The 25,548-nt window shown below is 47.5% G+C and overlaps 1 protein-coding gene across 1 annotated transcript in view; it reads right to left on the bottom strand.

Moving 5' to 3' along the window:
* VPS52 (VPS52 subunit of GARP complex) overlaps nt 1-25,548 on the bottom strand; it is a 58,897-nt gene that overhangs the window by 7,891 nt on the left and 25,458 nt on the right. Inside the window, exons 12-17 of the mRNA XM_086920631.1 lie at nt 21,353-21,508; nt 19,197-19,315; nt 18,367-18,490; nt 14,866-14,961; nt 14,014-14,121; nt 13,329-13,394 (exon numbers count right to left, since the gene is read on the bottom strand). Coding sequence (XP_086776757.1) covers nt 13,329-13,394; nt 14,014-14,121; nt 14,866-14,961; nt 18,367-18,490; nt 19,197-19,315; nt 21,353-21,508 — 669 coding nt within the window. The remainder of the gene's footprint in view (nt 1-13,328; nt 13,395-14,013; nt 14,122-14,865; nt 14,962-18,366; nt 18,491-19,196; nt 19,316-21,352; nt 21,509-25,548) is intronic.

Here is a 25,548-nt window from a genome sequence, read left to right as displayed (position 1 = left end):
CGCTATACAAATCCTGGATGATTGAGGGCTCCTTTAAGAGAACCTGCGGGAACCAACACAGGTAAAGAGAACCCTACAGGAGCGCATGCAAGCAGCTCAGCACAGGCCCGTAAACAATTCAGAGCAGCTACCAAATCGATCACACAGGCGGATGGTACAAAACCTCAGAGCCCTCCTGAGGGGAGAGGGCGGGCGAAGGTAAAAAGAGGTTAAGCAGGTAAGAAAGCTACAGGGAAGATCATGCAGAGAGTCTCCAGGAAAGCATCCAAAGAGCTTAATCCAAGAGATCAGAGACGTTCTGGAGAGGCGTTGATGGAGTTTACTCCAGCAGAGACCTTCTGGCCACAGCACTGAGGGGGAGCTCCTGAGCAGAGCACCTGCTGAGTCTAGAGCAGAGAATAACATACATTTATAGATGGGTAAAGTGCTCGTTCACTCTTTTTGCCATCTTGGTAAAGAATACCAGATATATTTATGTGTTCGAGGCATGTGGGCTGCTGAATTCATATCTGTGCATAGATCGCCGCCTAGTGTTGGGTCCGGATGATTGCACATTGTTGTCCTGGAAGAGTCTTTCAAGTATCACGAGATAGGTGGCTTCTCCCCCGGACTACAGTGCGCATGGGCTTCCTCTCCATCCTCAGATTGTTTTTTTCCGCCATTGGGTTCGGATGTACTTTTCTTTACTCAAGTTCGGAAACTTTCTAAAGGCCAAAAGGCCTTAGGGGTCGTCGGTATTGTTTCGATCGGTGCCGAGTTCTTGTTCCAGTTTTCTTGAGCAGGACGTAAAAGAGAGCTGCGCGGCCTTTTCGACACCGGAGGCATGATCGTCGATGGAACGGAGCCCGTTCAAACGATGTCCCCTTTGTAACTCCAAGTACCCGCACATCGATGTACACCCGGTGTGCAACAAGTGCTTATCACCGGAGCATGACGAGAACAACTGTCTAGCTTGTGCTCGATTCAGGTCGAAGAAGATGCTTAGACTCCGACGTGCAGCTAGGCAAACGTTGTCGAAGCCAGCGCCCGACCCGGTGAATATCTTCGATGAAGACGACGATGAGGTCGTCAACGCAGAGGATCCAGAACAGCAGTCGGATCCCGGTTCGGAGCATGGCTCCGACTATTATGAAGAAGACGAAGACAACGCCGAGTTGGAAAACGTCGTCGAGGTAACGGACAACGTATCCCCCATCGGAGCAGTTGATGACGACTCAAGCGATGAAACAGGCCCAACAGTGGGTACAGGGCCCGAAACAGACACTCAAAGACTTTCAAAGGCTCAGGTCGAGGCATCGCCAGAAGGCCTTAGCCGAGATCGTGAAGAACATTCTATAGCCCCGCGTCAAGGCCCGGCTAAGAAAACTGTGGTGATGTCTTCTTTAAGAAGAGAACTTTCTGATGTTTGTGTGACATCATGAAAGATTCTTTTGCAAGCAGTTGAAGCTGAGGGTCACTGAAAGCTGTATCTGAATAAATACTTTTTCAATTTTACCAAGTTTTAAGTGTGATTACTACACTTTTCATGGCGACGAGGACAACTGGATCAAAATTTGTGTCTAATTTTTCTGATCTGGTTGAGCCGATGAGGGCATTGTTGAAAAAAGGTATTGAATTTGAATGGAATCAAGCTTGTGAAGAGGCGTTTAAGAAGGTCAAAGATTCTTTGATTTGTGCTCCTGTGTTGTGCCATTTTGATATTCGTAGAAAAACTGTGTTGACGACAGATGCTAGTAATGTAGGTTTGGGTGCCGTCTTGACACAGTATGCTGATGGAGAGGAGAAAATAATAGGATATGCATCGCGTCGTCTACAAGGTGCTGAGAAATCTTATTCAGCAATAGAAAAGGAAGCATTGGGATGTTGTTGGGCAATGCCTCATTTCAAGTTTTATCTTTGGGGTTTGCCTTTTGTGCTCAGAACTGATCATAAGCCACTATTGTATATATTTAAAGGTGGTAAAGGTCTGGAAGGAAATGTGACTCCTCGAATTTCTAGATGGCTATTATCGGTCATGGACATGAACTTTACAATTGATTTTGTAAGAGGAAAAAAAAATATTGTAGCAGACTGTTTGTCTCGCATGCCGATTGTGGAAGAGGAAAAGATTTCTTCTTTTGTTGAAGTTGATCTTATGGCAGATGGAAATGGAGTGGCCTTGAGTAGTGAGGAGTGGTGTGTGGCTTTGGAAGGTGATGAGTTGTATGAATATTTAAAGAGTGCTATAACTAATGGATGGAGAAATATGTCAGATTTGGATGAAGATCTGAAACTATATGTTAAGGTGAAAGATCAGTTAAGTATCCACTCTGGGAAGGTATTAAGATGCAATAGGGTTGTACCGCCAAAGATGTTGAGACCAAGATTGATTAAACTGGTGCATGAGGGTCATCTTGGCAGGAGTATGTGTAAGAGAAGATTGAGGCAAAGTTTCTGGTGGCCAGAAATGGACAAAGAAGTAGAAATGGTGATTAAAGACTGTTATGCTTGTAGTAACAGTGACAAGTGCAAAGTTATACGTGAGCCACCCTTGGGATGTGTGAAGGTTCCTGACCGTCCATGGGAGAAATTAGCCTTGGATTTTTTGGGTCCTGTGGAAAGATTGGGTTCTAGGAGCAGATTCTTGATGGTCTTAGTAGATTATCATAGTAAGTGGTTCACCATTAAGCCGGTTGAGAATATCACAGCAACAAAAGTAATTGAGTTTTTAAAGGAAGTATTCATGGAAAAAGGGATTCCTAGAACACTGGTTACTGACAATGGAGTGCAATTGGTGTCTAGCATGATGAAAAGATTCCTTGATGATTTTGGGATTGAACATGTTCAAGTAGCACTGTTCAGACCACAGGCTAACAGCCTTGTTGAAAGGGTCAATAGGATTGCAATGGACAATATCCAGTTATCTCTGGCAAACGGTCTAGCTTGGAGGGAAGAATTAAATAAGATGATGTGGGCTCATCGGGTAACTTCTCATTCTGTTACGGGAATTTCTCCTTTCATTGCATTGAAAGGGAGAGAACCAGCCACTAAAGAATCACCAATTTGGCTAAGGAGGAAAGATCAAGTTTGGGTGGATCGTGAGTGCATGGCTGAAAGGATGGAAGATTCTCATGCTAGGAACAAAGAAAGTTATGATAAAAGAAAAGGAGTGAAAGTTGTGGGAATTGAGAATGGTGATTGGGTTGTTGTGAGGAAGTCTGGATTTGTTAAAAAAGGAGAAAGTAAATATTCTCAACCTCAAAAAGTAATTAAGGTCATGGGGTCAGTTGCAAAATTAGACAATGGAAAAATCTGGAGTTTGGGAAGTATATGTAAAATTAATCCTCGTTAATCCTCAAGTTGTATCTTGAACATCTGTTTTATCAAATTGTATGCAATGTTGTTAGTATCATCTTATTATTATGATGATTTAGGAAGTTGTGTATCTTATTTATATTTTATTATGAGGGGGAGATGTGTGGTGATGTCTTCTTTAAGAAGAGAACTTTCTGATGTTTGTGTGACATCATGAAAGATTCTTTTGCAAGCAGTTGAAGCTGAGGGTCACTGAAAGCTGTATCTGAATAAATACTTCTTCAATTTTACCAAGTTTTAAGTGTGATTACTACACAAACATTACATGAGCCATCGGTTCCAATACTCAAAATCGAAACCGAAAGCTATCGAGCCCATGACGAAACCGAAAGTGCTGAAAACAGTCCTCGGATCGAAAACCTCGAACCCATCGGAGTCGACGAAAAGATCAGGTGTCGACAACCCTGCGGGGTCAAATGTAAAGAGTGTCGAACCGAAGATCGGGGCGCTGAAGTCCGCCATTAAATCCAAGCACGTCGAACCGAAGACGTCGACGTCAATGGACAGCAACATCAACAAAGGACTCGAGTCTCGGAAGGGTCTCGATCCGAAGCATCAGGTCGACAGACCCCAGCTTGTCAAAGGCCTCGAGTCGAAAGTCAGAAGCGCCTCGAAGAACTACGTCGAGTCGAGGTCGAAAAAGCGCGCCTCCGACGCCACAAGCACCGAAGTCGGCGCACGCCCAAAAAACTACAGGCGAAAGGGCAAAGTCGGTCGGGCCTACATCGACGCATGCACCGAAGAAGGTCAGTCTGTCTAAAGACACTATCCCACCGATAAAATTCGGACTACCACCGACTGCACGCCCCAAGGCGCTCGATCAGAAACCTAGGGTCGAAACCCCTAAACAGGTGTCATTGGGGAAGAGGAGTCATCCTCCGGAAGAGGACGTTATGTACCAGGAGCCCTCATATGATGACCAGTCCAAGTTACATATAGACTCAGAATCTGGTTAACTTACTATTTATCAGAGGAAAATCAGATCTTGAAATACTTTGGAATTATACAAAATTCCACTCAAAAAGAAAATGGATTCTGCAACTTCACCTGTCCTTTTTGAGACTGTGCGGTACTATGGCCAGGACACTTCGGCATATTCACCCACACCCACTACCGAAGATATTGGTTATGATGATGAGGAACAATATAATTATCCTGTGGACACTGATCAGGATGACCAAACTCTAACCTGGGCAGACCCTGCTGACCAGGGAGAATCACAAACTATTCCTGATACTCCCTCTTATCCTGCAAAAACTTCACCAACTGAAGATACGGCTGCGTTCAACGCTTTAATTGAAAGGGCAGCACTAAATCATGATGTGGTCATGCATGCTGACCCAGTTGAAGAGGACTTCCTGTTTGACACTTTCTCCTCTTCAGAGAAATCTGTAAAAACTTTGCCAATGCTAAAGGGTGTCCTTAAACACGCAATGGACATCTTCAAAGAAACCACTAGAGCAAGGGTTATTAACCCCAGGATTGAAAGGAAATACAGACCGGCGCCTGTGGACCCTACATATATTAAGGGACAGCTGCCGTTAGACTCCTTGGTGGTCTCCAATGCCCGTAAGCGGGCCTACTCACAAACTACGGGTGATGCTCCTCCTCCAGACAAAGAATCTAAAGTACTGGAAGCTTCTGGGAAAAGGGTGGCTGCTCAAGCAGCTAATATCTGGAGGATTTCAAATACACAGGCCCTATTAGCCAGATTCGATAGGGCACATTATGACACTCTAGAGCAATTGCTACAACATTTGCCTGAGGCCTACAAGGAGGGAGCAGAGATGCTAATACGGGAGGGTAAACTCATTACCAACGCATCCATTAAGTGTGCACTAGACGTAGCAGACACTGCAGCAAGGGCCATCAACACAAGCGTCATGCTCAGGAGGCATGCTTGGTTGCGCATCTCGGGATTCAAACCTGAGATCCAGACCACATTACTAAACCAGCCTGTGAACCCAGATTTTCTTTTTGGTCCTGATGTGGACACAATCTTAGAAAAGATTAAAAAAGACACTGACACGGCCAAATCCATGGGTGACCCTGCAGTTGCAACAATGTAGAGGAGGTTCCTTTCGTCGCTCCAGTAACAGAGGACCTACACGAGGCCCGGCATCGCAACAGATCCCATACAATAAAGGGAGCACGCAAACCACCTACAATAAAAATAATAGAGGTGGATACCGTGGCAACAGCAGCAAGGGCAGAGGACGGGGGAATAACAACACCAGATCCTCCGCCAATACTAAACAGTGACGCCTTGTCACTGCCCCCGGTCCATGTAACACCAGTCGGGGGGCGATTACAACAGTTACTGCCAGTCTGGGAGAGCATTACCACAGACAGGTGGGTGAGACAACTTATTCAGTACGGCTATTGTCTAGAGCTAACCTCCACTCCACCCAACATACCCCCAAGACACCGTCCTATGTCAGCAGAGCACATAGACTTATTGCAGCAAGAGGTAATCAGTATGCTGCAAAAAGGGGCCATAGAACTCGTCCCTATACAGGAACAAGGTACAGGGGTATACTCGCTGAACTTCTTAATCCCCAAAAAGGACGGGTCTCTCAGGCCAATACTGGACCTCAGGCCCCTAAACCAATACATCTTGTCAGAACATTTTCACATGCTCACTTTCCAGCAGGTTCCTACCATTGCTCAGTCAGGGAGATTTCCTCGCAACTCTAGACCCAAAAGACGCATACTTCCACATACCAATACATCCTGCACGCAGGAAGTATCTCAGGTTCACCATACAAAACCAGCACTGCCAGTTCAAGGTCCTGCCTTTTGGGGTGACAACAGCACCCAGGGTGTTTACCAAGTGCTTAGCGACAGTGGCGGCGCACCTAAGGAGAAACCATGTCCACGTCTACCCCTATCTGGACGACTGGCTCATCCAGGCAAAGTCGGTCCAGCAATATGCCAGCCACATGTCGCGCACTATTCACCTCCTACACAGCCTCGGATTCTCACTAAACTACGCAAAGTCTCATCTCCAACCCGCTCACGTACAACAGTACCTGGGTGCGACAATACACACTCTGGTAGCAAAAGCACAGCCAAACTCAGCAAGAATCAGCGGTATTCAGTTGCTGATTCAGAAATTCAGGCCCCAACACTCGCTCCCAGCACGGGTGTTTATGCAGTTGATAGGCATGATGGCCTCCTGCATCTTCATAGTCCCTCACGCGAGGCTACACATGCGTCCGCTTCAAGAATGCTTAGCACGGCAGTGGAACCAGGCTCAAGGACAGTTAAAAGACCTAGTGTTGGTGACCGGTCGTGCATACCACTCTCTGCATTGTTGGAACCCACAAAACCTTTGCAGGGGACGACCGTTCCAAGAGCCTGTACCACAAATAGTGCTGACAACGGACGCATCTCTCCTGGGCTGGGGAGCGCATGTCCTCCATTACACGGTGCAGGGACTATGGACTACACAGCAAAGGAAGATGCATATCAACCTGCTGGAACTGATGGCGATCTTCATGGCGATGAAGGCCTTCAAAGTACACCTGTGCAACAAAGTCGTGTTGATCCGGACGGACAACATGACTGCCATGTATTACATACAGAAGCAGGGAGGGACACACTCTCCACAGTTGTCACATCTAGCGCAAAGCATGTGGAAGTGGGCCATTCAGAGGAACATCTTCCTCATGGCGGAACACCTCCCAGGCAGGGACAACCAGATGGCGGATCTGTTCAGCAGACACAAAAAACCAGATGCACGAGTGGGAGATATATCCCTCGGTGCTGCATCCGTACTTCCAGCAGTGGGGTCACCCAGAGATAGACCTGTTCGCCACAAGGGAAAACGCAAAATGCCAAAGCTTCGCCGCCAGGTTTCCACATCCGCAGTCGCTGGGCAATGCGATATGGATGAACTGGTCAGGCAGGTGCGCTTTTCCCCCAGCCCCGCTCATACCACTAGTGGCAAGCAAACTGTGACAACACTCCATAACACTCATCCTAGTTGCTCCAACGTGGGCGAGGCAACCGTGGTACACCACGTTCCTAGAACTTTCCGTGGTGCCTCGTCAAAGGCTGTGATTAACACCCCGTCTTTTAACGCAGAGCCATGGAGACATTCAGCACCAGATCCGCAACAGTTGAACCTTGCGATCTGGCTCCTGCAGTCATAGAGTTTGGTTACCTGAACTTGCCTCCTGACTGTACGAACATTATCAAAGAGGCAAGAAGACCTACGACCAGAGCTTGCTATGCGGCGAAGTGGAAACGATTTGTCATCTATTGTACCAATAATGACATAAATCCGCTAGATGCATCTACTCAAAACATCATATGTTACCTGTTACATTTGGATAGATGCAATCTAGCCTATAGCTCCATATGTATACACTAAGCTGCGGTGGCAGCTTATCTTCAGAACAGGCAACACCTTTCACTCTTCAGAGTACCTGCTATTAAAGCTTTTATGGAGGGACTCAAATGAGTGATTCCGCCAAGACACCCACCTTCACCTGTCTGGAACTTGAATGTGGTTCTAACCACACTAATGGGACCACCTTTTGAACCTCTACACTCGTGTGAGATACAGTTCCTAACGTGGAAAGTGGCTTTCCTAGTGGCGATTACATCACTTAGAAGGGTTAGTGAACTACAAGCCCTAACTATTCAGGAGCCATTCATACAAATTCATGCAAATAGAGTAGTACTGCGTACAAACCCTAAATTTATGCCAAAAGTGGTATCCGAATTTCACATCAATCAAACTATCGAACTGCCAGTGTTCTTCCCAAATCCATATTCAGTGGTAGAAAGAGCTCTACATACCCTGGACATTAAAAGAGCTCTCCTGTACTATATAGACAGGACAAAAACTTTCAGGAAAACTAAACAACTGTTTGTTGCCTTCTCACCACAGCACAAAGGCAACCCCATTTCCAAATCAGGTATAGCCAGATGGATTGTTAAGTGCATACAGATCTGTTATCAAAAAGCTAAACGCACATTAACAGTTCCCCCAAGAGCGCATTCCACACGCAAGTTAGGGGCATCCATGGCTTTCCTGGGAAACATTCCTCTAGAAGACATATGTAGAGCAGCCACATGGACTATCATACATATATTTACCAAACACTACTGCGTAGATGTACACTGCAAGCAGCTGTAGGACAGGCTGTACTCCGGACTCTTTTTCAGGCTGCTGCAGCTGGCACAGGCAACCACCGCTAGGGGGGATACTGCTATACATTCTATGCACAGATATGAATTCAGCAGCCCACATGCCTCGAACGGAATATGCTACTTACCAGTTTGCATCTGTTCTTGGCATGTAGGGCTGCTGACATTCATATCGCCCTCACTCCTCCCCGGTGCCTGTCGCAGCTGTAGCACTCAGAATTATTCTTAGCATGGACATTACTTACTGGATCATACTCCATCCCTGCCATAATGGCGAAAAACAATCGGAGGATGGAGAGGATGCCCATGCGCACTGTAGTCCGGGGGAGGAGCCACCTACCTCGTGATACTTCGAAGACTCTTCCAGGACAACAATGTGCAAACATCCGGACCCAACACTAGGCGGCGATCTATGCACAGATATGAATGTCAGCAGCCTTACATGCCAAGAACAGATGCATACTGGTAAGTAGCATATTTGATATGGTATTCATATAGCACAAACACAGACAAAAGGCAACAGTGCACTGTATGGGGTCAAAAGCAAATATGCAGTCAATGAGTGATTGGAGATGTAGCTGGGTTCTGAGAGTGGAATTAGATTGGTACTCTGTTGTGATGTAGTGGATTTAAGGAGTTTAGGCTTCAGCTCTTTCCTCAATTGCAGCAGCGCTGGGGCGCACATCACACATATGGGGATGCTGTTCCATATTCTGAGTTCACAGATTGTGAAAGTCCTTTGCCTTTTGTCTTTTTTACACTTCTTAGTTTCAAGTCTATGGGGTCCCAGTTCTGGTTGTGTCAAGAGCGACTGGAGGTGGCGAGCAGGTCAACAAGATAGGCAGGGGAAGGATGCTGTGCTGGTGACTTGTAATGATGTATCTGGATCTGAAAATCTTTATTACTAAACTCAATGGCACTAATTTTATCAACCTCAGAAAGATGAAAAGCTGAGTGGACAGGCTGGGAATACAACCTGTGGATAGGAGGTCAAGCACACATTCTTGAACCGATGTGTCACACGCAGGACACAGCTACTGTTATGGAAACAGTGGTTCCGGGACATGCTTAAAACTTGCTGCTAATAGGGGCAATGTCAAATGTACTCCATGAAATCACATACTTTATGTAGGTTTGTAAGGTTATTAGGATTCTCTCTTGTGTCAGGTATCAGTAATTTTATTACATTGTGTGAACCCCCATTTGATTGCAGAACGCCTTATTTTCACATATTCAATCATCACAGAGCTGTTCATTATGCATATATTAATGTAGGAAACTGGGTTTTGTTGCAGTAAACCCCCATTGATTTCCTGGTTCTTGATGCAACTTTGATTGAAGTGTACTGGACTCCTGCTACCCAGGTCCCCAGTCACAGTGTTCTTTACCTAAAACTGTACAGTTGTTTCCCCAATTGGCAAAACCTTTTGCACCCTCTGTAAGTCCCTAGTAAATGGTCCCCTGATTCTAAGACCGGAGGTACTAAAGAGGCTCCCTAGGGGCTGCAGTACCAACTGTGCCACCCTAAGGGACCCCTCACCAAGCACATCCACAAATACCTTTGCAGACTGGGTGTCTTGGTGCTGACAAAAGTAAAAACACAACAGGTCACACTTCCCTGTGTGCCATGTCTCTTACACTGCTTGTGATACTTGTAAGTCACCCCTACAGCAGGCCTGATAGCCCTAAGGCAGGGTGGTTAGTATTACATGTGAGGGCATAACTGCATGAGCAGATATGCGCCTGTGCTGGTCAGTTCCATTACTGGCAGTGCAACTGACCAAGGAAGCCACTTTAGAACACGTGAAAAGGATCTCCCCCAGTTAAATGATGGCTTCACTAAAGATAGGGATGTTTGGTAACAAACATCTCGTATTGGTAAACCCACACTGATGCCAGTGGTAATTTACCTGAACATGCACTCAGAGGGCATCTTAGAGGTGCCCCCTGAAAACCTACCAGCCTCTGGTGGGCTTGCTGACTGGTTTCTGGCAGCCTGCCTCACAAGACGTTGTTTTGACCTCCTAGGATGAGAGCCTCTGCTCTCAGAAGACCGAGAACAAAAGTCTATCAGAGAAGAAGGTGTAACACCCCCTCCTACAGGATGACCTGCTGATTAGTCTCCTTTGGTTCGGCCGGCAAGCTTCAAAGACGCTGCTGCCTTTGGAATGCGAAACTGGCTCCCCTCAAAAGAGAGGAAGGCCTCCCTACCCCCTGTCCAGAGCCCAGTTGACACCTGAAAAGGGGGTGGTGATGAACAGAGTGTCTGAATTAAGCAGACCACTCTTACCCAGTCCAAAGATCAGGGCTTGATCCATCACCGTTATTTATCTCACTGCACCATCCCAGCTCAGAACCTGGCTATATGCAAATCAGTCTGTCCCTGGCCCAGTGCATCATGGGAACAGGGCAGACTAAACTACCAAGCCAATTCTTCACCAGAAAGGAGACAAGCTACCGGGGACCGGTTTCTGGCATTTCAGCCGTCTTCGGCCCGGCTTGCTTGAATCCTGATGGTGCAGTGAGAAAGGGACTCATGTCCGAGTATACCCTGCCACACCTATAGTGGCCAAAAACGATTCAGAAAAGGGGGTGGTGATGAACAGAGTGTCTGAATTAAGCAGACCACTCTTACCCAGTCCAAAGATCAGGGCTTGATCCATCACCGTTATTTATCTCACTGCACCATCCCAGCTCAGAACCTGGCTATATGCAAATCAGTCTGTCCCTGGCCCAGTGCATCATGGGAACAGGGCAGACTAAACTACCAAGCCAATTCTTCACCAGAAAGGAGACAAGCTACCGGGGACCGGTTTCTGGCATTTCAGCCGTCTTCGGCCCGGCTTGCTTGAATCCTGATGGTGCAGTGAGAAAGGGACTCATGTCTGAGTATACCCTGCCACACCTATAGTGGCCAAAAACGATTCAGAAAAGGGGGTGGTGAGGAACAGAGTGTCTGAATTAAGCAGACCACTCTTACCCAGTCCAAAGATCAGGGCTTGATCCATCACCGTTATTTATCTCACTGCACCATCCCAGCTCAGAACCTGGCTATATGCAAATCAGTCTGTCCCTGGCCCAGTGCATCATGGGAACAGGGCAGACTAAACTACCAAGCCAATTCTTCACCAGAAAGGAGACAAGCTACCGGGGACCGGTTTCTGGCATTTCAGCCGTCTTCGGCCCGGCTTGCTTGAATCCTGATGGTGCAGTGAGAAAGGGACTCATGTCTGAGTATACCCTGCCACACCTATAGTGGCCAAAAACGATTCAGAAAAGGGGGTGGTGATGAACAGAGTGTCTGAATTAAGCAGACCACTCTTACCCAGTCCAAAGATCAGGGCTTGATCCATCACCGTTATTTATCTCACTGCACCATCCCAGCTCAGAACCTGGCTATATGCAAATCAGTCTGTCCCTGGCCCAGTGCATCATGGGAACAGGGCAGACTAAACTAAATACTCAGATGTGAGTCCCTTGCTCATTGCACCATCAGGATTCAAGCAAGCCGGGCCGAAGACGGCTGAAATGCCAGAAACCGGTCCCCGGTAGCTTGTTTCCTTCCCAGTATAAGAATTGGCTTGGTAGTTTGGTCTGGCCTCATCAGCCAGGCTAGGGTCTGAACTGGGTCTGAAAAGTTTCAGCGCTCCGTCCATCATCTCCTTGTGTTTGCTCTGATATCTTATGGCTGTTCATGTGTACCAATATAGAGTATGTGGCTGGATTAAGTGCATTTATTATACTGTGTGTCTGGACCCGTAGCAAATTTTAATTAAGTACAGGACCCATTCCCTATATTCAGATTATCCTATGCCCCTGTCTGAACTTCTAGGTGGACCCTCCTTTTTGAGCACAGAAGCCTTAAGAGGCACAGGTGCAGGAGTGAAGTGCCCACAGTAACAGAGGGCCATGTTTACAGGACCTGTGGCCTACTGACAAGCACATGTACAGGGCCTTCGGGCCACAGTTACACATGTACATGTTTGCAAGACCTGCAGGGCCCACAGGCACACAGGTACATGTTTGCAAGACCTGCAGGGCCATAGGCTTAGGACCCACAAGGGCATCAGACACAGGGGCATGAGTACATGAACTGCAGGGGCCACAGAGAGGCAGGGACTTGTTTACAGGACCTGCAGGGGGAGCAGACACACAGAGAGGTGTACAGTACCTGCAGGGTTCACACACACCAATGGGTATAGGTTCAGGTCCCTCGGGGGCATCAGACACACAGGGGCAAGAGTACATGAACAGCAGGGCCACAGAGACATGTACAGGACCTGCAGGGCCCACAGACACACTAGGGCATCAGACACACAGGGGCATGAGTACATGAACTGCAGGGCCACCGACAAACAGACGCGTGCAGGACCTGCAGGGCCCACACACACCCATGGGCATAAGCTCAGGACCCTCAGGGGCATCAGACACGCAGGGGCACAAGTACATGAACTGCAGGGTCCAAAGACAGGGACTTGGTTACAGGATCTGCAGGGGTCCAGACACCAGAGACGTGCACAGGGTCAGCAGGGTCCACAGACACACAGGGGCATAAGCTCAGGGGCATCAGACACACAGAGGCATGAGTACATGAACTGCAGACAGACATGGACTTGTTTAAAGGTCCTACAGGGGGACCAGACACACAGAGAAGTGTACAGGATGTGCAGGGCCCATAGACACACAGGGGCATGAGTACATGAACTACAGGGCAACAGACACCTAGGGGCATGAGCACCTGAATTACAGGGCCACCGACACACAGGGGCGAGTTGGGTAGACTTCTAAGACGGTAATCTGAGACTTGTACTGACCTGGGTGCGAGCGGTGAGCAGCTGCTGGAAGCTCTCCACCTCTTTACTATCATCAGCTGCACGCTCCTGTGGAGGGAAAGCAGAGCATGAGATTAAGACGCGACCCACACAATGAAGCCACAAGAGCGTTGAGATAAACTATAACAAGCCTATCATGACATGAACACGCTAAGGCAGCACGGGCCTTCAGTCAGCATTGAAACGCCACACAGCAGCTCCACTGAGGCGCCCCAGGAACCGTCTACCAAAGCGGGGTGAGCAAGGGGGGTCTCGTAACACCACCTACATACTCTGATTAAGTATGCCAGCCATAGGCACGCTCCCCTTCAGCACTGTCAAATAGGCTTACAAGCAGTCCAACAATTCACATCAGCACCCTCAGTCCACCCCAACCCTGCCAGCACCACTGGATGGAGCCAGCCAATGCCCTTGGACCAAACTCAACACCTGCCCCCACATGTGCCTCACTGCCAGCCTTGAAGGAGACTCTGCACCGCCTCCCCTGGGCAGAAACCTAACTACCAGCCAAGACAAGACTCTTCATGGCCTCCACCCTCCCCTTCAACAACCCTGGCAGACAACTCGGTGCCCAGCACACAAGAACCTTAAGGCAGACTCCACGCCAGCACTTCACACTCACAACATCCCGATTCACTTCGCCCTCCACTTTCCTCCCAACACTTACCATAAGCACACCGAGGAGCATGTCATAGTTATTGATGAGGAAGATGAGCTGCTCCTTCCTGGATGAAAACTCTGCGGCCACTCGGAGGACAAAATTCTCAACCTCCACCTGCAAGAAAGGAGTGAGGGCCATGGAGAGCGCAAGGATGGAAGGAGAGATACGACCAAGCAGGCAGAGGAAGGAGAAATGAGAGAATGTGAGGGGTGGAAGGAGAAATCATTCAGTGAAAGAAAGGTCAGATCAATCAAGGGTGGCAGGAGACATAAGAGTGCCATGGTGGGACAAGAAATAAAGTGTAGAGTGGAAGGAAAGATGAGACAAAGAGAGGGTGGAAGTAGTAAAGAGAGTGATTTGGAAAGAGAAATGAGTGTGAGAGGGGGGAAAAGTTGAGGAAGTGGAAAGGTAGAATGAGAGAGAAGGATAGCAGAATTAAGAGAATGGCGGGTAGAGACAAGAGAGGGAAATCAAGGAGAGATTAGATGTGTGGACAGAAAACAAGCAGCTGGCGTTAGAGATTGAGTTAGACAATTACAGGAGGGAATTAGGTTAAGTACAGAGCACACTTGGGCTCATAGTTGGATATATTCACTCCTCTGCGATGAAGTGCACCCCTTCCAGGCCTCTCATGACCCACTGTCCACCCCTTCGATATCCCCCAATGTTCTCTCACACACCATATCCAACTGAGAGCGCCTATGAACTCTTCCAGCCACTCTCAAGCCCGTGTTCATCACTGTAATGCGGTGCCCCTTCAGGAATGCGCAAACATCCCCTCTGTCTAGCATGCAGCAGACAAAGACCTTTCTGCCTCGTTAGAAGACCCCATGCACACCCTCTGCTCTCACAACGCACCTGAAGTTGAGCCAGCAATGTATTTGTCTTCTCGTTTGGGAATGTCTGGTTGATGCTGACGATAGCTGAGGAGAACTCTGCGTAGCGCCTCGTGATCTACATAAGATGAGAAGAGATAGGTCCAGTCAGGAGGAGACGGAGCCAATACACAGAGATGGAGTGAAGTATTCAGGTGCAGGGAGAGGAGGTGAAGGTACATAGGAAGAAAATAATTGGGTGAGATAAGGTACCGAGAAGTAGAGAGAGGGTGAGGATTTGGAGCGAGGTACAGAGCAAGGAACGAGTAGGAGGGTGTCTGTGTGAGAGGTAGGAAGAAAGAGAAAAGAAAGCAGGCAAGAGAGATAAGGGGGACTCAAAAAGGAGGGTTAAAGCTTGATGAGGTCATGAACCATTTCCATAAAGCAATAGATGGAGCCTAGCCGTCAATGTTATTCATTTAACACTTTTAAAGAACTCTCTCCATTACTAGATATAGAGAGAAGTGTAGCTCCTGCTCCTTCTAGTAACATTGGTAGATCACAAGCACCTCATTGCGGGTACCATGTTCATTTAAGCGGGGAAGGTAACTCCCCATTACCTCTACCTCCAGAGTTACCGGTGCACGTGGTATCACTTCGGGGACAGACAATGCTGGATTCGCAGGGCACTTACAGGAGGACAGCTGGAATGGGACACAAACCCAGTTCCTGGATGCTCAGAGCAAGGATCCCAATACTTGGTTGAACAACTTGGCCAGCCAGGGCATACAGAGTAGATCAGCCCAGTCATCTGTCCAGTGATCCGGATGCTGTATTTTTTCGTGGCAAGGTATTCGATTGAGCTCATCAGGGGATACTCCCCCGCAGTAGAGGACACAAGCGAAAACAATCTCATTGACCCAAATTATGCACTGTTCAAACCCGGAGGACACAATATATTCTCTTCCTTTATCATCTATTAAACTTCATAGGCATCAGGGATGAGACAAATTAATGTAAGACCAGAACCGCAGACCTCAGACCACGAGCCCATCTAAAAAGGATGCCAACCAGGACTAGTCGTTCCTCCAAGAGAGGACAGCGCTGGAGCAGCCGGAACTAGTAAAATAACCTAAAACGCAGGCAGGCAAACCCTTCAAACCAAAGAGCAGTCTCCAGGGTACAGCCTCTTTCAAAGTTAAACAGAGTCCATGCGTTTCTACTGTAAAGAAAACTGTGACTTATACAACATTCACAACTGAAAGACATTGATAAATTTAGATACAGTGTGTTACAAAACAAACAACAGAAATTAAGGAAGAAAAGACATTAGAAGGTCACTTCTAAGAAATAAGATACAAATTAAAATCATAAATGACACCTACTGGTGATCTGAAAAGATAGGTGAGGGAGTGGCAGTGCCCTACCCTAGTGTGAGACGTCACTCTCTACATTGCTGCCAGGCCCAATTTGATCTATGACACAGTCAGCTAATTCTAGCTTTGTAGTTAACAACACTTTGAATGTTCGGATTTTCGAGCCCATAGTAATGAAAAATACAAATCCTAGAAAACAACTTGATGTTGCTTAAAACCCCAGGATAGCTCACTTTCTCAAAGAAGACACTAGAAAACGCACCTCCTATGTTTGTGGGTCAGAAGTACCAGGTATTCGGGAAGAAGTGCATTTCTCTGGTGGGGAGGGGTTGTCTGCTGATGTCACTATTGGGGTCAGGACAGGGCTCTAAGGACCACGGTGTTTACCGGTCACGCTCATGAAAAGTCACCATAGCTATCAGGATTTGTATAGCGTTCTACAGATGACCATGCCAGCAATGCGTGATTCTGTTATTTAAAGGCTCTTTGGCATTCATTCATTAATCCTTTGGCATGTTGCATCAATCCACTCCAGACCTTACCTGAAGTGTCTCAGGGCCTACTCCTCGCTCTGTGGGATGGCATGCAACCACGGGCGCTGCATCAACACCCCGCCCAGATCAAAAACAACTGCACCCCTCTTGATCACGGCCGTCGCTTCCAAAGCAGAGTGCAAGGTAAACCAGGGCAGGAAAGAACCACAGACGGGTGTATATGGCACTAGGAAAGAGGGAGGAGCCGGAGCCAGGGCACAAGGGCGGGGCCACATGAGCTGGGAGGAGTTGCAAAAGCAGGTGGTATGGGTAGGCGGTGTGGGCAAAGTTCGAGAGGCGGTACCATGAGGGTATGACCACGTAGAAGGCGTGACCAGAGTTAGGGCTAGTGACAGTGGGCGGGGCATAGGATCTGTCCCTCCCGGAACCAAGGCCGTTCCTCCACCCACCCCCCCCCCCCCCATTCCATCCTCCCCTTGCCCTGTGAACCCCGGGCAGCGCGGGCAGTCGCGCAGCCAGAGACATTACAGAATTGGGCGGCTGGGCAACACGAATGGGATGGGTCAGATCTGGGCAGCTACCAGCGGGAGCAATCACATGCCCACCTCAGACCAGGGTAGAAGCGCTATACTCTGTGAGATCAGGATACTCTCTGTACTGGGTATGTTTCCAAATGGTTTAATGTGGAAGTCCCAACAGGTGATACGTTAACACATTATTAGCTACAGTTCAGTTGGCATCCGCAGATTTTAGAATGCACATGTTGGAGGAGTGTTTTTTGCATATGTAGCAGTTGAAATGCATTAAAACAAGGCAGGAGTCAATTTCCTGGAAATGCAGGCTAAAGCTCATGATCAATGAAGCCTTCATGCGGCGCAAAAAAAGAAAAACGCCCGCAAGTGGTGCGCGCGCGCCACCGCAAGCCATACGTCTTCAATTATTGCGCCCGTGTCTGGGCACGATAATTGAAGACATGTGGGTTTTGGAGCGCATAACAGACACCAATAGGCCATGGGCGGAGCAATGCGCCCGCCTTTGGCCTATTGCGTGCTCTGTTAAAAAAACACACGCACACAAAGCCCAATAGCGGAACCCAAAAGGAAAAGCACACGCACGAGCTTGTGCGATTCCAGGGTCCGTTTCTAAACCCCCTACAAAACGGCTCGTCTGCGCGAACAATGCTGCACAGTGCATCACAAGGGGCGAGCCCTTAAAAGGAGCCCTGAAGAGCAAGAACGGGGGGATGGCTGGTAGCAAGAAACGGCTACTATAAATACTCCAGTTGCAAAGCATGCCAATATGGCTCCCACAGGACGACATATCATACTGCTTTTAGCGACAGGGTACAGGATATAAAACCGCATCTTACATGTTGGCCGGATTATGCAATCTATGTTTTGCAATGCAGTTGTAACTTAGCATACATAGGAAGCACTAAATTATCTCTTCATAAGCGCATTCTACAATATATAAGAGCTATTAATAATAATGACCCTAGTTACCCCTTAGCAAGACATTTCAAGTCGCATCATGACAGCAGTTGCAACACTTTAAATATTTTGTTATTGATGCTGTCCCGCCTTAAAAAAGAGGCGGGGATCGTGAATTAAAATTGAGGCGCCTGGAAACAAGATATATTATGGAACTTGACACTAAATATCCAGCACATCTTACATAGTGCGGCCGTGTGTCCAGGGAGCCCAGCTTCTGGGGGTCCGTGTTGCGAATGCTTTGGATGTTCAGCTCCAGGATGAGCTCAAACCGGGGCCAGAGTATTTCAAGGAGAGTGTCCCAGTACCTGCGAGGAAAAGGACAAGGTTAGGACTCTGAGCACATGTTCACTAAAGGAGGGAGGGGAGAAGCATTGTATCTCCTCCCAGCTCCTACTTGTAGATGACCAGAGAGTAGGATGCATGTAACAATCTGGCCTGAGGACCACTCATGCAGATTCTCTAAGCAGATTATGAGGAACACACTCACTAACACAGAACCACTCTCATCCCATCCTCTTTGTACCAATCCCTCGCTGCACAGAAGGGAAAGAGTCAGACCATAAAGGAGGGCTCAGAGACACTCACGCCACGTAATTGCACCTTGTGTCTTACTCGCCCAGTACAGAGCACAGCGTCAGGCTGCAGGTCACACTCACTTATCTTCGGCTACAGTCACTCTTGTCATGGGTTCTGTGTACCCAGTGTATCGCTTTTGCCAAGTAATAAGACTAGGGGGCTCACATGCTAATTTGGCGTGGAGTACAGTCACGCTCATCACGTGTTCTGTGTAGCCAGAGTGTCGCTCTTACCCACTAAGGATGGTGCTATTTATTAGGCCGCAGGCTCACACACTTTTGGTGTCAGGGATACTACAGCTATTGCCCTGTATCCTAAAAACATGTACTATTTCTAACCATGCAATTACAGATATGCCACCACTACGGTGCCGTGCCCCAAATATCCATTTGTTGTCCCACCTACTAGGTATAGTGCACATAAGCACACACTCACTTGTCTGCGGCAGGGATGTTCCTTTTGGCCATGATGCCCTTAAACCGCAGAATAATATGAATGCAGAGAAAGATGGCGATGCTATCGTAGCAGTCCGAGACATAGGTATCCATATGTTTCTGAAAGTAAGAGCAAGAAGGTCAGTTTGGAGTCCAAGAGACTAACTACCTTCTACAGGGCTTCAGGGGCGCAGCAGGCCATATAAGGCATGAGATCCTGAGATGCAGCAGATGGCAGCATGGAGGTCTTCTTGAGGCGCAGTGGGCTTATGTGCAGAGTATCATGAGATGCAGTGGGCTAAGCATGCAGGGCATCATGAGACGCAGCTGGCTGAGCATGCAGGGGGATCATGAGGTTATCTAGATTAGCATACAGGGGATCATGAGGCGCAGTGGGTTTAACATACAAGGAATCATGAGGAGCAGTGGGCTTAGTATGCATGGGATCATGAGGCACAGTGGGCTTAGTATGCAGGGGATCATGAGGTGCACCGGGATTAGTATGCAAGGGACTTAGCATACAGGGAATCATGACGCGCAGCAATCTTAGCATGCAGGAGATCATGACGCGCATCTAGCTTAGCATTCATGGGATCATGAGGCACAGCGAGCTTAGCATGCAGGGGATCATGCGGTGCAGCAGTCTTTTCTTGCAGGGGATCGTAAGGCGCAGCGGGCTTAGCATGCAGAGGATCATAAGGTAAAGCATGATTACCATGCTGAGGATCAAGAGGCGCAGTGCTCTCAGCATGCAGGGGATCATGAGGTGTAGAGGGCCTAGCATGCAGGAGACCATGATGCACAGTGGTCTTGGTATGCAGTGGACCATGAGCCGGCATTATTAGCATGCAGAGGATCATGGGGTGCAGTGCTCTTAGCATGCAGGGGGATCGGGAGGTGTAGAGGGCTTAGAATGCAGGAGATCATGAGGAGCAGTGGTGTTGGTATGCAGGGGATCATGGGGCTCAATTGGCTTAGTAAGCAGGGGATCATAAGGCGCAACAGGCTTAGCATACAGGGAATCATGAGGTGCAACGGGCTTAGCATGCATGGGATTATGAAGCACAGTGGGATTAGTATGCAGAGGTCATGAGGTGTAGCGGGCTTAGCATGCAGGGTTTAAGAGGTGTAGAGGGCTTAGGGTGCAGGAGGTCATGAGGCGCAGTAGGATTTGCATGCAGGGGATCATGAGGCGCAGTGGTGTTGGTATGCAGGGGATCATGGGGCTCAATTGGCTTAGTAAGCAGGGGATCATAAGGCGCAACAGGCTTAGCATACAGGGAATCATGAGGTGCAACGGGCTTAGCATGCATGGGATTATGAAGCACAGTGGGATTAGTATGCAGAGGTCATGAGGTGTAGCGGGCTTAGCATGCAGGGTTTAAGAGGTGTAGAGGGCTTAGGGTGCAGGAGATCATGAGGCGCAGTAGGATTTGCATGCAGGGGATCATGAGGAGAGTGGTGTTGGTATGCAGGGGATCATGGGGCTCAATTGGCTTAGTAAGCAGGGGATCATAAGGCGCAACAGGCTTAGCATACAGGGAATCATGAGGTGCAACGGGCTTAGCATGCATGGGATTATGAAGCACAGTGGGATTAGTATGCAGAGGTCATGAGGTGTAGCGGGCTTAGCATGCAGGGTTTAAGAGGTGTAGAGGGCTTAGGGTGCAGGAGATCATGAGGCGCAGTAGGATTTGCATGCAGGGGATCATGAGGCGCAGTGGTGTTGTTATGCAGGGGATCATGAGGCGCAGTAGGATTTTCCTGCAGAGGGATCATGAAGTGGAGCAGGCTTAGCATGCAAGGAATCTGAGGGGGAGCAGACCTCAGCATGCAATCATGAGGTGTAGATAGATTAGCATGCAGAAATCATGAGGTGCAGAGGGCTTAGCACGGAGGGGATCTGAGGTGCAGCAGACCCCAGCATGCAGGGGCAGCCGTCCTCAGCATGCAGGGGGCCTGCGGTGCACAATTCTTAAGGCATAGCATCCATGAGAAAAATGGTTCCAAGATGCAGGCTGCTCAGAGGTGCCGAGATATTGACTCAAAGTTGGGTCCTGAGGCGGCATGCCATCCTTAGAAGCATAAGGAGGTTCAGTGGCACGCATAAGGACGGGGTTCAGGAACAGAAGTGGCTCTGATACAAGGGATGCTCACCAGGAACATAGCCAGGGTTTTGCCCATGATGCAGTTGAAGAGGTCCTGGGCGGAGTTTCCCATCACCAGGAAAAAGTCACACAGGAACAGGTACTCCCTGCAGCTGTTGTCCAGGAGGGCATAGTGCTGGCTGCGAAAGAGGGACTCAAATGGGTACTGTGGATAGAGGGGAAAAATGAAGGAGACGGGTGTTCAAACAGTGATTCACAAGAGGGAGACGCACAGTAACCAAGCCAAACAGAGAAAGTGAAACGCATGCACACACATCTGAGAGTTTGGTTCCCCACACAGACCAGCCTTCTCTATGCCACAACTCACAGTCACGTGGGCAGGATAGGCCTGGTTAGAAACGCCACCATTTACATACTCACATTTCTTGAGCTGCCTTCTCTTTTACACACGGATGACTTTTGACATACATTTGCATGCGTGACAATGCAGGATAACATTTCTACTTTGTAGGCACGCTATCACAACACCTTGAACAATTAGTACAAGGGATGAAGTTCCCTGCACAAATGTCATCATTGTTATTGTCCGGTAGACGACTCCACTATTGAACTAAAATAAAATGGTGGCCTGTCAGGGGTTCAGAGATGGCCACATGAGTGCCGTTTACTATATATACGAAGAATCACTTCCTTGTTGAGGCAGAGGAGCACTCGGCTGACACTGCAAGGTCACTGCATGTCGGAATTCCTTCTTAGCCGATTCCTACAAAACGAGAGATGTCCAGATCTACACCAAGACAGACAGCCTGATGACCCTTACCCGCAGGTAATGAGGAGTTAATCCACCCGGTGGGATGTGGCAGATCAGCCCCCGACAAACTAGGTTAGGGAGTCGTAGGTAGGAGTACACTATAGCACAGTACTTACATGTCCGCATATATTCACCAACTTAGCAAATTGGCGGAGACGTTCATCTTTTTCACAGGTTCTTGTATTGCTAATTACCTAATCTGTTTCATTCTATTGATTATCACAGCACACATTTTATACAAGAATCACAATGCTTCAATAAATCTTGATACGCCTTGCTGACTATTGCTTGTGTACTTCTTTGGGTTTGCATGAGTAACCAAACTAAAGGGTTGTACATCTGCTACCGCGTTTTCTTGGGAGGTCAGAGTTGACATGTTCTAAGGTTTCACACACATTTGTTACCCTAGGTAAGGAGTGCAGATGGTGCACTGTGGCTAGCAGGGATACACATTTCCTGAGGGAGTGCATAGAATCAGTCTGGCACAATCCTGACATTTATTTTGTCCAACTAACACACAGTTTTACCGATCGAGGTACAAGCTGTACAACATCACGAAGCCCAACTCCTGTGAGTACCATCGGAACACTAAAGGATGGTTGGCCCCACTGTACACAGGACAGGCGAAGAAGGCACTCTATATTTCACCTTTCTAATGGTAGACGCTCCCAGTGTTACAAGATTCAAAATACCATAAAACACTGTGCGATGGCATGGGTGTGTGGTACTAGATCTGCTCAAAAATACCTTCTTCTAACATCAAGAGGTTCCAGAAGACGGCAGAATATTAAGATACAGACACTGATTAATGCATAGATTGACTCTCGTCACCCAAAAAAAGAGAGAGCAGTTGCAGGTGCCTGCCAACATGCCCGACACATGAAAGGAAATCCATTGCTTTACCAGGGAACTTTGTGAGGTGGTAGAAAGATGTATGCTGTGAGAGAGGAGAGATTCACAGCAGCCTTGACACACAAAGGTGATGGATCTGCTGAATGCTGCCGCTCTTTCCAGGTCCAGCCATACTAGCTCAGCTAGCATTGACCGCATACCAGGCGTCACTTTACATGCTTGGTGTACCATTCCCCCCCCCCCAATCACACTTGCTCCAGGAGTCCAAGACGGACACTTTGGCACATACAACATTCACAGAACATTATGTCAGAAACACCGTGTAAGACATGCTATTTACAAAAAGCTGGCCTCCCCTGCAAAGCTGAGAGACGGCAAGAAACAAAATCTTTGGGTTACAGGCATGGAACAATTGGTGAAACAAGCCTGTTTTAAAGAGCTCATGGGGATCAAGGAGTCATGTTGACAATGTGAGGCTAGTGGCAAGGAGTCACAAGGATAGGAGCTTGAACAGAGAACCATCTGCCGCTGTACCGGGCTAAACGAATCTTGAGATTCCCAGATGGTGAATGGCACAGCCAAGAATTGTTAAAGTTGTATACACGTTTACAAGGGCATTGAGAAAAGAGGGATCATATGGAAGAATATTAGCCGAATCCATAGCATCTTAAGCACAGTTATACGATAATAAATACGCTACCCATCAAATGAATGAAGGAAAAGATTTGTAAATCACCCAACTACCTACTACTCCTTTTAGCACTAGGAATAAAAGGTTGCACGTCAGAGAAGAAACAGAAAGTAGTTGTGAAGTAAAGGAAGAAGGAAGCAGAGATTTGAGTTTCTTCGAAAGGAAAGCAGGATGCCAGGTCCAGTGTTAAACCGCCAGATAGAAATAAAAAGAGCCTCCAATACTGGTTTACTAAACAGCAAGCTAATTGGCTGCTGATGGCTGCATAGTAAAGACTCTTATACTTCCCTAAAGAAAGGTGCACTGACGTTTAAAGAGTAGTGGAAAAGACAGCCCAAAATAATCTAATGCCTGGGAAAGAATACAAATCATCAACTGACAGATGCACCTAACCTTCTCATCCGAGGAGCATAAAAACAACAACGCCGTGCATAAAACTGAGTAAAACAGTATGAGCAAGGACACAGAGAAAAAAATCCATGAAAAATGAAAGGAGATTATACAGCAGAAAAGAATGTTATTTTTAAGATAAGGCTTGGACACTACAATACAGGCCCTCAACTTCAGTCAAGCGATCAAAAGAACTGTACTTATAAAAGCCCAAAAGATTTGAAACTTGACATGGTCAGCTGTCCAAACAAACAGTTTGAATGGCCCAAACGTTCACTCACTTCATAGGACTGGTGCACACCCTTTCTCTCTTCCCCCCCCTATCTAAAAACGAAGGTCATGCTAATACCGGCCCTAACCCTCTTCACGGCTACCTGTAGCCAAAAGGATCGGTTTATACTTGTGAATGGGGTATAAATGCCTAAAGAAGAAATGCTCCATTATCTGAAGCTCATTGCACCAGCTGCAGTGAGAAGGGGACAGTAGCTTTGCTCTCCTGCCCCTCTCAACCCAATAACTAATTCTCTGCCCAAAGACATTGAATCAAACTCCACCCTCCTGGGCATCAGAGGATCAGCCAGAACACTTACCTTCAGTTACATCTGTGCTCATATTGATGCTCTGTGATGGGCTAGAATTATTGGTTTTATCTTTGCAGCCAGTCTATCCAGAGACATCTCATTTTGTGGTGCGTGCTAAATAAATAAACAATATAAATATTCCTATAGTGAGAACAAAAAAAGGGTTGATACTCCTGGATGGTAGTGGCGCTACACCAAATATCGGCAATATCAATATTAGTTGTTCTATTATCTTAGGCGTTGGGTTCCTCGGTATGGGTCATCATTCCACCCCACAAATGATCCGTAGATCTAAAGATACTTATGAAACACCTATCACACCAACTTAGAACATTCAACAAGAACACAATGTCACAAGTTAAATTCACATGGTCAAAATCAGGTTGAATGAATGCATGAATCTTTTAATCCACAAGGCTTTCTCCAAGTCCAGCCAAACACATGTTTCGTCGTATGGGCAGGTACCCACGACTTCATCAGGGCTGATACTGAATCGGTGGTATACTGTGTGCCTTCTGGCTGGTTATACTTCCGACCCAGCCTCACACAGCTGGGTAGATAAACTTTCAAATCACGGGTCTGTCCTTATTATCACGCTTTAAATTGGTAATGCAATTATACAGCCCGTGAAGCGACCAAGATCAAAAGATTGTATCCGAGACGTAAATGGTATAGGTTTCAATTGTTCCTCACGTGGGTAATAAATATCAATGCCGTCACACCAGCTTCGTATTATGAAGTTCTGGGAAAAACAATCACCGCAACAAGTAGAGCCGGTCTCTCCGTTATTTGGAAGATATAAAATAACGGAGAGACCGGCTCTACTCGGAGAGACCGGCACTACTCGTACTCGTATCGGATACAATCTTTTGATCTTGGTCGCTTCATGGGCTGTATAATTGCATTACCAATTTAAAGCG

The sequence above is a fragment of the Lissotriton vulgaris genome, chromosome 5, assembly GCF_964263255.1.
Source record: "Lissotriton vulgaris chromosome 5, aLisVul1.2, whole genome shotgun sequence".
Taxonomy (NCBI): Eukaryota; Metazoa; Chordata; class Amphibia; order Caudata; family Salamandridae; genus Lissotriton; species Lissotriton vulgaris.
This window is presented reverse-complemented; position numbering and strand designations above follow the sequence as displayed.